The sequence below is a fragment of the Epinephelus lanceolatus genome, chromosome 3, assembly GCF_041903045.1.
Source record: "Epinephelus lanceolatus isolate andai-2023 chromosome 3, ASM4190304v1, whole genome shotgun sequence".
Lineage (NCBI taxonomy): Eukaryota > Metazoa > Chordata > Actinopteri > Perciformes > Serranidae > Epinephelus > Epinephelus lanceolatus.
The window spans coordinates 27,267,578-27,280,904 of record NC_135736.1 but is presented as its reverse complement, the minus strand read 5'-3'; the positions used below and the strand labels follow the sequence as shown (position 1 = coordinate 27,280,904).

General features: G+C 45.1%; 1 protein-coding gene across 2 annotated transcripts in view; it reads right to left on the bottom strand.

Moving 5' to 3' along the window:
- The window catches only part of znf827 (zinc finger protein 827), a 77,809-nt gene that overhangs the window by 50,175 nt on the left and 14,307 nt on the right, over positions 1-13,327 (bottom strand). For both annotated transcript variants that reach the window (XM_033623318.2, XM_033623320.2), the window contains exons 2-4: positions 6,392-7,666; positions 3,962-4,134; positions 3,170-3,665 (exon numbers count right to left, since the gene is read on the bottom strand). In XM_033623318.2, coding sequence (XP_033479209.1) covers positions 3,170-3,665; positions 3,962-4,134; positions 6,392-7,666 — 1,944 coding nt within the window. The remainder of the gene's footprint in view (positions 1-3,169; positions 3,666-3,961; positions 4,135-6,391; positions 7,667-13,327) is intronic.

Here is a 13,327-nt window from a genome sequence, read left to right as displayed (position 1 = left end):
TTTTTAATTATGAATTATGCATAAATTTTTAATTAATCTAATGTTCCCAGGGTTTTTTCCTCCCATCCGCGCTCAAGATCTCAATCTAATTACACAGCATTAAGTGGAAGAGTGGCAGCCGTAGCCTCGACCCCGATGCTGAACCTTGGTCAACCTTTTTCCATCAATCTTGCCATCGTCTCCGAGCTCATCCTTTGATATTTTGCAACATGGTGAAATGCATCTAAACACAGTGTGGACCTGGTGTACCTTAGAGCAGCATGTTTGTCCAGTTTATTAAAATAATGCTGTATCATTATGTTGTAAAGCTCGGGGGAAAAGTCCATGTCACAGTGCAACTTCTCCAGTGGCAGAAAATACTGAATTACATGTTAACTTGTAAGTGTTTAACTGTTTCATATTACTGCTACCATTACTGTTAGCCATAAGTTCTGAGGTGCAGACATCTAGGTGTACAGCATCAACTGCAAGAAAGGGCAAGACTTCACCAAAGTACAGTAGGGTCATATAAACAATCATTAATGCAAGGCTCCAGACCAACTTCTCATCATCAACTTTAGAACAGGGCTGAGTAATATATAGAAATTACATCGAAATCGCAATATGAGACTAGATATTATGTTAGATTCGGAGTCATAACATCATTAAGTGTCGTCTTTTATCACTGCAATATCGATATTGTGGTTTTTGGTCAAAGATATTGTCGTATTTGATTTACTCTAAATCACCTAGACTTATTGTCATTTTGTCAGTCATAATAACAGCAACACACAGGCAAAGAGAACTGTTAACAGGACAAAGATGCCTAGAGGTTACAGATTTTCAACTCCCCCGACTACTGATAAGATGTGGGTGAGAAAAATTAATCCCTCAACAACTTTTGTCGAGGTGCCCTTCAGGGAATTATTTAGTCCCCAACTGCTTCAGTGGAGCTAATCAGTGGCCGACAGCACAGGGCTGAGGATGTACTAACTGGGCGGCCATCAAGTGTCATTTGAACTGTGTGCAAAAGAAGCAAAACATATACAGTATACCCTTCAAGTATTCATCCTTGGGTGAATAAATTATGAAAACAATGTGAAGGGGAATGTAGAAGAATCTGGACATTGTAATGACATTGTTAAGCAGATAATATGTGGTTCAACAGACCATTTATCTACGAGATTAGACATGAACATACTGTACATGCTCTGATTTGGGTCATGACTTTAGTGCTTCTCAGTGGTACTTGAGTTGATTTTCATGTGCACGTTCTTCTCTGTTGCTACCAATCATGATAAATACCCCCCAAAAAACATCCCTGTTGGCCATTTAGCAAAGCATACTTTAGAGGCATGAAGCCACTGAAGCCTTAAGCAAGAAAAAAGCTTAATATAAGAAAATTCTCAGTCTATTTACTCCTTCACGGTATGCGTGGAATCTGTTATCATGCTAAGAATGTCTCCTCTCTTTTGCTTATCCCATGACCCCTTCGTCGTACACACGAGTGGCACGTCACAACGAGGGTGCCAGTGAATCAGTTAGCCCTGCTGGGCTTAACAGTATTCACCGTTTAGTATACATGGATGGAGCTTTCATTATTGAGATGCGTCATCTTTAGAATACAGATTTGCAAAATCAGGACTCGCAGGTGACATCCTCCCTGTGTTTATCCCAGTGTTACATCAGCTGGGCAGTCTTCATTGGGGCTGACCTGAATGCGTCGAAGCTTGCATCGTTGCCATGGTGCGATGGCTTTGTGACTTTCATCTAACATCAATTCCAAGCAGCCCAATGCTACTCAAATCACTTTGAAGTTTGTCTTGAAATCATGGCTGCTGTTGCTGCGACCTGGACACTAACAAAGTGGCTAACTGTCGCATTATTTTAGATGCACTGACCAAAAACTGATATTTCAAAAAAGTTACTGATGCTTCGATGCCCAAAAACTAATATCCTTGACAGCACTAGTTGTTACTGATACTGGAATATTTCAGGCCTTTGTATCTCTGGCTGTCTACTCTAGTTTTCAGTGAATATAAGCAAACTCTATTTAGTCAAACATACAGTATGTTGTCCTCTTCAAATCAGTGTGCAAAGAGCAAGCTTTGAATTCTTTGGGTGTTGCCCTAACCAGTTTAAAAAGGCATGTGGTACTTGTGAAAAGGCTAAAAGTCCATGGCCTACTTTTCCTCCATACTCAAGGGAGAGATACAGAAACCAAGGTTGTGAGTAACCCTTGCGTACAAGTGAAGGCATCCCTGATATCTTCAATATGCAAGATAATAGTTATGGTCTGAAAAACAGCTCAAACATACATGTCTGAACTTGAGAGACCCACGCAACTTTGCCACCTATTTTGTAAATAATTTCTATTCACTTAGCTGCATAAAGCATAAGCAGGGTTTTACATTCGAATCCTATGTTAATGCCCACAAAACGTCTAAACACATTAATGTATTTGCAGCTGTCAAAAGCTGAAACTGTCTATTCACTAAAGGTTTGAACTAACTCTCAGACATTGTAGGCTCCCATTGTTTTAAAACCCATTAAAAACAGCTCACAGAGACATACTGCGGCCTTGACCTGAAACGATAAACATAAAACTGTTTACACTTCTTACGAATGTTATTTCTGGTGACAGTGAGGAATCAAAACAAAACTTGAGGCAAAGGGGAGACAACTTCTAGCTGGAGATCAGAATGGATGTCTTCACGTTTAAGTCTGGAAGAAGCGCAATACTTTTGATAAAAGTGGGACTGCAATGACTGGAGATAGAAAGTCAAGTTGAGAAAACGGCACAATAAACAAAACAATTATGGATCACAGGAGTCAAGCTGGTGTGTCTGTGCACGCTGTTTTTCCATGTATTTCTCAAAACTCACTTACTTGATGCAATCTGTCTTTCATTTAGAGAGTGGTAACTTTAAACTGCAGCACAGAACATACTGTACATTGATGGGTTTGTGCTTTTTACAGGCAGTAAAGAAAACAAACTGGCAACTATTTGATAATTTAGAAATTAAGCAAGTATTTGTAAGGAAAATGGCAAAAATTCAAAATTTCCAGAGTTCCAACAGTGAATATTTTCTGGTTTTCTTGGTCCTCTGTGATACCAAACTGAATATCTTTGACTTTTTGACTCTTCTTGGAACAAAACCAAACATGCAAACTTGAAAATGATGCAAACCTGAAAGCTTCATAAGCAGGTCAGTGGCCGTCTTGGTGGTGATGTCAGGGCTGAAGAGGGAGGCTGTTGTTGGACCGCTAGGACTGGATCTGACCCCGACTCCTACCCCAACTCCAGGTAGGTCCAGGGAGTTGGCACTGCTGCTGGGACGGTCCCTGCACATGCTAAAGGGGGACAGCACCGACAGATCTCTTTCCTGTGGTTCCTCCTTGATGTGGACGTGATTGGAGGAAGCCTCGACCGGAGGGGACGTCTGCTGCTGGGTGTCTGAGTGCAGCGGGGACAAGTCGGTGCCTCTCAGGTCTGCGGAGCCGCTGTCGCCCATCAGGGAGCCCTCGCCCTCCGTGTCGGTGGTGAGCTCCTCTTTCACCTTGACGTCTGTGCGAGGGAAGTGCTGGTGGCAGCGCATGTGAAGCTTCAGGCTGAAGTGACGGGAGGAGGTGAAGGGGCAAAGTTCGCACTGAAAAGTCTCACCCCGGTCCTGGTGCTGATGTACCTGGAAAAAGAGGACAGGTTTGTGTCAAATCGCTTCTCCTCTCCGGCACTACAGGACATCACAAGGAAAGACAGGACTCTTGGCTTCATTTCAGTTAAATTCATCTACAACAAACATGCAGTCGTGTTTAATTATGCCATGTAGAGGATATATTACACGTTTAACTAAAGCATGAGTATCCTTTAATGTTAACAATTATTTTCCAAGAGCCGTAATGACTGCTAATTAAAAATGATGTGGATGGGGGTGACAAGGGGTGCAGGGTCACAAGATGAAGAAAATCCATATCATCTCACCTTCATGTGGGACTTAAGATTGTCTTTGCGAGCACAGCGGAAGGGACACAAGGGACACTGGTGGCTTTTCAAGCCTGTGTGGATGACCATGTGTCTCTTCCAGTAGCTCTTGCGTTTGATGACCAGTCCACACACAGGACACTGGAATGGTTTGCCACCATCCTCAGGAGAGCCTTGAGGGCACCAAAGAACATTGTTACAAGGAGAGTCATTAGTCTTTTAGTGCATGGAAATACAGCATGTACTGTGTGTTGCTGAAATGTGCCTGTGTTACTGTAGCAAAATAAAAACCATGCCTTTCCAAACACAGACTACAGTATTCACTGATCTAAAAGAGACAACTACTCCACACCTAATGGTGAAAACTATCAAGGGAAATGCCAGCTGGAAGCAATGGAACAATGGAAGTAAAAACTCAAGCATGTTTTAGTATCTCGATTATTGTTGTTGGCTTCATATCCGGCATCCATTACTGTTTAATTGGTCTTATTAGAAAGAGGCATGATTGCATTACAAATTCTACAAGGGCCTGTCAGGATGGCTTCATAAGTATTCCAGTGCCGTTCCTTGAAAAACATCTGGTAATCAGTGTTTGGTGAAATTACTGTGCTCAGCCATTCATTGACCTGAGGTGTAAAACCTCGAGACTGCCTATTTGCAACAATAAACCGCCATCTGCGGCCCAACCTCTCCAAGCACAGCAGAGATCACAATGCAAAAATGACTTCTGCTTATTCTGAGTCGAGCCGAGTGGAGCGGAAATAAATCAGGAGAGAGGAAATGTGCGTCGGTTTAGTGCCTTCGTCTTAGCGCTTAACACGTTTGTTTCCTATGTAATCACAACCATGTTTCAGAAGAAGGGAGAAAGCATTCCCTTATATATTCAAAGTGCAGAACATGCCTGTGCAATAGAGTTTTATAGTGGAACTGGCAAGGGACGACAATAAAACAAGACATGACGGTCAATAATCAAGGTCACATTTTTCAGTCTGGCGACCAAACAACTACCTGCATTTTTACAGCGCTGCTCGACCTTGACGGCTCACGGGTTAGAGCAGACCCCCTTTTTAGCATGCAGATCACAGAATATTACATCGACTGCCTCATCTGTCTGAAGTCAATTTGATCCAGCCATTTTAGATTTGGCGGGGTTGCGACACAATCCCTCAAAAGTGCCCATCCATCTCCCTGAAAACATTCTGTTCTCCCTAAAGGCTACTTAGCGAGAGCATGCACTATGAGGCTTTCTCTCTCCCTGCGCACGAGTGGGATCTTTGTGTGCACCCTTGTTTGGTTATATGTCTACATCTGAGTACACACTTACAGAATATACTGCATGGCCATTTGTGAGTAACTGAGGAGGAGAGAATAAGAGGGAGAGAGAAAGAGAGAGTGTGTGCACGCATCTGTATCCAGTCAGTGGAAAGTATGATGTGTTTGGCCTTAAGTCTGCTGTGCTGATCAGTGCAGAGGGCTCTGGCTAGTGGGGGTTGAAGCCAGGAGGAGGCTGCCGAGATGGATATGGACTCCAGGGCTCCCCACTGTGCCGAGCACACACTGACGGCCCCCTTTTGGCAGCACGCACATCCGAGCACAAACGAGCTGGTCTGGGAAGGCAGTGAGGTCTCAGTCGGAACCCCCCGTTGAGCCCACAGACCATTTCCCAGACTAGAAGGCCAGCCAGGGCTGTTTTCTCTCGGCTATGCTCTCTGCTCGGCTGACAGTTAAGCTGAGGCTACACTACTTGCTACTTCAGCGCCAGTGAGGTGAGAACAAAACCATTACAAAACTAGAGAAAACATGTCATGGAAGTTCAGAATTGTGCTTTTTTGGTGACAAGTAAACCTGCTACTCTCCCACACAATGACAGCGAAGACATTGTGTCTTTTTGGAGTCAAGCTGCCGTTGCAATATTAGTTTTAACTTATCAGTACTAACAGTTTTGATTTGCTCGTCATGACTTAAATGGCATTAGTTCTTTAGTAAATGCTGAATGGGAAGAAGTACAATGAGAGGGGAGAGTTCTCTTGAACTTCAGGTAAATCTGTATGATTATTTTTCAAAAGAAAACGGCATGATGAAGGAAGATGAAAACTTTTCATATAGTGCATGACGTGTAGCAGAAACGACCTTGAACCTTCACAGACTCTCTCTTCTATACAAACATAAGGTCATTTTGTTTCATTGTAGCAACCTTGTTTAAGCGTAAGTAGCTTGATTCTGTGTTTAATATAAGGCAACAATTCAGTGTGTTTTAGTGTTTTGCAATGAACAGAAAAATACAACTTTTCTCTGCTAAAAATATCCAAAAATGCACCTAACCTAAGCTGGGCTGTACTCTTATCATCAATACTGATGCAACTATAATATTGATGAATGTAGTATTACTGTTACAGTGATCGCAGTACAGACATTATTCCTTTAGATTACCTGCTTGGCTGTTGGGTTTGCCTCTGCCCTTTGGAGTAGAGGGTAACAGCAGGTCTAGGCTCTGGGTGGGTGTAGAGGGCGTGGGAGCCTTCTGGTTCTTGTCCAGCAGGGGCTTCACATCCTCTTGGAGGACCCCAGGAGTCGCCAAGGAGGAACCATCCTTCTTCTCTGCCAGCAGGTTTCCCGCTGCCCTGGCTGCCACCTCTTTGAGCAAGGCAGCAGAGGAGGTCATTGAAACAAGTGAGAGAAAGGAACTAGCCGAGGACTGGTGGTCAGTAGCAGCACTGGCGGTTGACGAGGCTTGGCTCCGCTCGCTGACTTTCTTGGAAAGTGCAGCGAGGGTGGAGCTAGCTGACTGTGGGCTGAACGGAGAGTTGAAGGCATCAAAGCGCACCACGTCTTCTCCCCGACCACCCCCTCCGAGGGCGGGCACTGCAGATGAGGCAGAAGTGGAGGAGGAGGAAGGAGTCGTTGAGGAGGAGGCCACGGCATTCTTGTCTTGGAGCACGGCATTCGCTGCTGCTTTTAACTTCTGGATTGCAGAGTCTGGGGACAAGCTGGAGCCGCAGGGTGTGGAGCAGCTGGCCGGTGGCCACTTATCTGCAACACCTGCCCATACGAAGCCACTGCCGTTGCTAGGGGTGACAGAGTTAAAGGGGTCAAGGGGCTCTTGCTTAATGTTGGTGACTGAGGGTGCCAAGGAGGCTGGTGAGGCTGAGCCGCTGTTGTTGTTATTGGCCAGTTTTCGGGCAAGAGCACTTAACTGCTGGGCGTGGTGGGAAGACGGGGAGAGAGTCAACGGTGGGGCTAGACCTATCGGAGGAGACTCCCCCCCAGCACCTCCCCTGGATGACCGACCCAGAAGCTCCCCAGTGTCAAGTTTCAGCGACCCAGCCTCTAGGAGGCGCCGTAGGTTGCTGCTGAGGGGTTTTCCCAGGGCACGAGATGCTGCCTCGCCATACAGTGACGATACCACAGAGGAGAGTGTGTCCTGGGTCGAGAATGCACCTCCATCCAGTCCAAGAAGTTCCAAAGAGGCACGATGGACGGGCGTGGGGCAACCCAATGAGCTCTCACCTCCACAGGTATCGTGGTCCCCGGACCCAGTGCTGACTCCAGGCCGTTCATCAGGAGAGGAGCCCCTGGCCAAGAGAAGCTCATCCTGGGTGTCTCCGTAGGACGACGACTCTGAGCGTGTGTCAGAAGCATTCCCAAACCAGCCTTCTTCCTCCACAGGACCGTCATCTGGCCCTCCTTCCTCGTTGCTGTCCACATCTGAAAGAGGAGAGAGATCATGCATACAGATATCTCCATGTTGCTCAAGAAAAGACAGTTAGACTAGGCATTATCTGTCAGCTTAACACTTAAGCATCCTAAGTATGAATTGTGAAAGCCAAACACTTAAGAGTTCAGTAGCGGGCATGGTCATAGCCTCTGGATAGACAGCTTTTAACAGTGGAAATTACTATTTACTATTAACTTTAATTATTTCTCATCCTTGCTCGTCTGATATTGCAGAGCAGTTAGTAATCTGTCCTATGTGGAAGCCTAATTGAAACCACGATTTTGAACATTCATAAACGCAATTACCTGCCCAAACCAAGTCAAACGGCCAATTGAAGCTGCAAAAAATACACTTTATTGCTCAGCAAGGAGAACACTAAAATGACTTCCAACACAAATTGAACATCTTTTTATACAATGGCAGCTTTCCACCAGGCGCATCCAAGATGTTTGAGTAATTTAGATTTTTCTGTCCTTTTTTAACCATATTTTTCCCACCCTTGGTCTGGAAGAGTCTAGTAAAGGGGTTACCATGACAACGGGTCCTTCTGGGAGGCTAGACAGCAAAGATTAGGGTAATGGAGGTTACAGAACTAGATTAATATTCATGAGCCTGCAGATACCACCGGGGAGCCAATAAGGATAGGGTTAAGGTCACCAAGGGTCATTAATATACACTTCATGTATCAATATTCATAAGCAAAACATTACAGCTTGCCAGACAAGGGCGAACAAAGAAAAGTGAATATTCCTGATACATATTAACAAACCTCCATAAGAATATGTCAAAAGCACCAAGCCTGGGCAAAACAAAATGTCAAAACTGACTTTTTTTCCCCTCCTCTTTGGGTTCGTGTACACAACCTCACAAAACATCTGATACAAAGCAAACTGGCTGAGATTTCTCAGAAAATTGGGCACTCATGCAGCTGCAAAAACATGTGGCAATGAAAGAATTATTTAAAATGTCTCACACGCCAACATACATGCAGTATATCCACACACACCAAAGCCGTCTTCACCCTCGCGACCCTGACAGAGGCCTGGTGGGTCTGCTCTCTGTTTACAGGCAACGGCAAAATGGTTGCCTGGCAACCCAGCCCAGCGACCTGTTGGGATCATTAGAGTTGGCTGACATCTGGCCAGCGTGGCTCGCCATGGTCCACAAAGGTGACCACAATCACAACCCACTATGACCGCTACTCTCCTGCTGCAACAGATATCAAACAGGGCTTACACACTTCCACAAAGCATCTTCTCATCGCTGTCTTTCACGCACACACATCTTACATTTTTCAGCAACACACAACCAAAAGCTGACAGGAAACATCAGATGCCAAAAACCAAAACAATGGATTATGTTATAACACTGGCCTTAGGGGCCTCCAACCCGTCTGTGACCCCGTGTCTAATAGACATCACCTACACAAACAATGCAAGATGTAAGAGACTGATGAGCAAGACAGCGTGTATGATCCTTCTCATTTCTTACTACTGTTCTAAAGGTGAATGGAAACGTCATAATGCGACGATTGTGAGCCCAATTTTCCCATGCTCCTTGAAGCCATTTTGCCACCTGAGTAGGGTTAACAGGAATGAAAGAGAAGGAGCGGGAGAAAGAGCCAGTGAGTCATGCAGGGCAGGGCTTGACCCATTTCCATGTGACATGCGAAAAAGCAGCAAGAGCCACTAATGGCTGTAATGTGGTTAGAGGGAAATCGCTAGATTGCTGACCCAAGGTCTCAGCTTTGAGGCCGAACTCTCTAGCTTCCTTGGTTCACTCTTAAACCTCAGGGTTAGGTACAGCTGAACGCAACACTACACCACTAGGCTTCTGCCAGAGTGCTACAGTGCACTGATGCACTCCACTACCATGGCTTTGTGTGTCACAAGTGAGCCACCCCTGTGGGCGGAATGACATTTCCCAAGGTCATGGTCTCCGGCCCAAGCTCTAAGGGGGCTTCGTCTGAGCTCTGCTCTCACAACTGCTGCTGTATGCCCACCACACGCACGGGGACAAACATATGCACGTGCATACATATGTTTAGACTCCAAATGCACAGCCAAGAATGTGATTTAATACTGAAGTCCTCCCCTCACTGCATTTCTGACACACATTCAAATGCTTTGCCTCCAGTGTGGTGGCTGGCTCTGCGACAGTAACTGTAACCCCCCCCCCCCCAAGTGATGAAGGCATGGAGATACGGGCCGAGGCGGCAAGCGTCTGCCACTGAAAGGGAACCATTTAGCGGTGTAATGGCGGGGATGACTTGCATGTTGAGACAAACAGCTGCGGGGTGCTCAGCAGTCTGGTTCTGTTATCACTCACACACGGGTGATTCAGTGGTGCAGCGGCAGGGGATTTTCTCTCTGGGCCACAAAGATGTATAGCGCCACCACATTATAGACAAAAAGAGAGCCATAACAGGTCAAAGTGCAAGTTGAAGCTACATAAAGAGGAGGCCGTGAGGCTTCGAGACCGGCTAAAATAAACTGCCTTGAGCTTGAACAGAGATGTACACCAAGCAGCTAAAAATATTTTGATGTAGCACCTCTGTGACTTACGGTGTTTGGAAACCTGTGTGTTGTGTTAACCTGTCACAAAAAAAGAGACAGGGAGCTCACAGCCTGCAACTACAGCTAAAAACAGTTGGACATTACAGGTAGTGTGCTTGTTCATTGTTTCACCACGCAGTGCTGTCAACAATCTCCATTTGTGAACTTGGCAGGATTATTTTGGCCGTGGCTTTTCTAGGTCAGAGAGGGGTGCATGTATGTGTATGTGTGTGTGTGTGTGTGTGTGTGTGTGTGTGTGTACGCACATACATACAAGTTTAGTACAGGAGTCAGCCAGATTTCCTTGTCAAACAGAATGATTGCTGGTAAAGGGAAGAGTGCGAGTTAGAGAAGGGAGAGAAGAGCAAGGGACTGGAGTAAAGGTAGGTCAGGAGGTCACTCACCACATGACTTGTGTGAGGCTGCTGACTAACATATTCCCTCTCTCTCTCTCTGTCACACACACAGACACACACACACACACAGACACACACACACACAAAGCTATTCTGTGACTTAGCCAGGCATGAAAATTGGCCTCGCTGACCCCAGGCCTGAACAGGGTAGGGGGAGAGGAGACGGGGAGGCGAAGGAAGGAAGGGACAGATACAGGGATGGTTAAGGGAGGGGTTGATTTGGCTTGGCAGGAAAGAAGAGGAGGCCATTAGCCGATTAAGGCTGGACAGGGGTGCATCAATACTGTGCCGATGTCAAAACGAGAGTCATGCCCATGAGCTAATATAGCAATGAGAGTAAGAGAGTCAAAGGGAGAGGGAGCACGAGCTAGAGGGAGGTAGCGCAGGTCAGGGAATCACTAAAATCGCAAAGATTGCTGACCGCAAAAGCCATTAAAAGTGAGATAACATAAAAGACTGCCACAACATACCAAGACTAAAGCCATCACATCTACATCGGCAAAATGATTAGTCTTACATCTTTGCTGCTGCGACTGGGAGGGGGAGACTGTGGTGGTATGTGTGTGTCTTTGGGTGTGGGTTAAGGAGGTAGAGCAGGGGGTGAGGATATAGGAAGGAGGGCAGTGAGCATGGATGCAGTGAGGAAGGAGCCACGGTGGTAATTAAGTGTCCGGCTGGGCCCTGGCGGGGGTTGCCACGGCCGCGGGCTATGCTAATGAGCACGCCCGGCGGTCAGGGCTGCCTTATTAACGCCTGCTGGACAATATGGTGGGAGAGACGCTCTACTGGCGGGCTCACGTCTCTGCAAATGACTAACAGTCCTCCCGAGGAGGAAGGTAATTCCATTAATTGGGACACACTGGATCAGGATCGCTTCCCTTCCCTTTTCCATAATCTCTCACCAGCTTGATCTCTTTCACACCCACATGTTTTTTTTTCTTGTATAGATCACTCCCTTCATCCCTGTCCCTCTTTCTCCCGACTCCATAACTTGGAATACAGATATTAAAAATAAATAAACAAATGAAGCGCAGATGCTCTAAATACATCCAGCTGGATGTGTGGGAGCTAGCAGACATACTTTCCCCCCTTCACATGAAATTATACGCCATCAATCTGTTAAATGCTGTCTTTTGCAGGAGCAACATGATAATTGCTCCAAAGTTTATCCATCATGTTATTTCCATTAGGAAGTTGATGAAACATGACAACCAACAAGGCTGGGCAAGACATGTGATCACTAAAGCAAAATGTCACACAATGGAGCATTTACTTTTGATGAACTTGGTGATGGTGTGATAGCCTTTGTCTTGTGTTGGGATGCAATGCCACTCCCTTCTACATTAACCTATTAAAGTAAGTGCCTATCAGACAGATTGTACTCTTAAAAGCAGCAATTCCATATACATACACATGGCATATGTGTAGTCACTTATATTCTTGTCAAGGCCTTTACTTTCAACGACTTGAAAAACTGACAATTTTTCTTCCACGCAAGAGTAAGCTGAACCATTAAACATTCCTCTAGCAATTAATTATGTTGACAATATGTCTTGATACATAGGAAAAAAAAAACCCTGCTGGTTATTGATTGAGGTTCACATTAGACTTCATGAAAACTAAGAATCAACTCTTCCATTTCAACTCCAGCTACCTCCGTCATCCTGCACAACTGGCAGTCTGTGACAAAGACGAAAAAGAGCTCATCTTTTAGCTGGAATCTGAGGTGAGGCGATACTCTTGGTGAGGATCAGGGTTCAGGCAGCAGGGCTATATATAATGGCGGTTGAGTCGTATTGAAATGTAGTGCAAATTACCATCTGTGTATTTTCGGCCTTGGCCTCCGTGGTTTGTGGGTACTTTGGGCGGCATGCCAGAGGTGAAACAGGAAGGAGAAGTGTTCTTGGAAGAGAATGAGACGACTGAGAGCCCCAGACCTCTGAAATTCCTCATTGCAGATGAAGTGCACTTTACCCCCTGGTTTATTTTTCCCTTCCATTTTTAGCATCTCATGTTAAAAAAAAAAATACTTGCTCATAACCTCAGATGTGTCATCAAAGCTATAGACCTAAACTGCTGGAGGGAGAGAAGTGGTATGTCTATTGCATCTTTGCAGCATAAACTGACATATTACAAAGATTGTGATTAGAGGAGATAACAACTGAATCTGATCAGTGACTTTATTGTCCCACCCTGAAATGATTCAACCTGGGCTGGAAGTTAGTGTGTCTCACATGTTTGGACAAACTGTGTATTTATACTATCACCTTCTGTAATGGTTGTACCATTCATATATTATTTATTGTGTCTCCAATGTGACATCTGAATGTTACTACATAAAACAAGCATAAAAAACTTAAATTCAGATATATCTGCTGCCAGGTATCATAGTATAGGAGTTTAGTTCAACTGCAGTGGGCTGTGCAGTTAATGTGGCTCCTGCAGTTATGGCCAATTTAAAAAATTTTCCATATTCCTGAACAGTGAAAGCCAATTTCCATTTCACATGCAACAACATCCTGATGCAAATGTGTGAATATGATGTGAGACCATTACAGAAAGCCCACATAAGCAACCAATCGCCCAGAAATAGACATACATATTGCGATTTTAGAACTTTTTCATCTCGCTTAAGAACACCCTCTGTCGCTGAACACAGACAGTATCTCGCTAAATGATT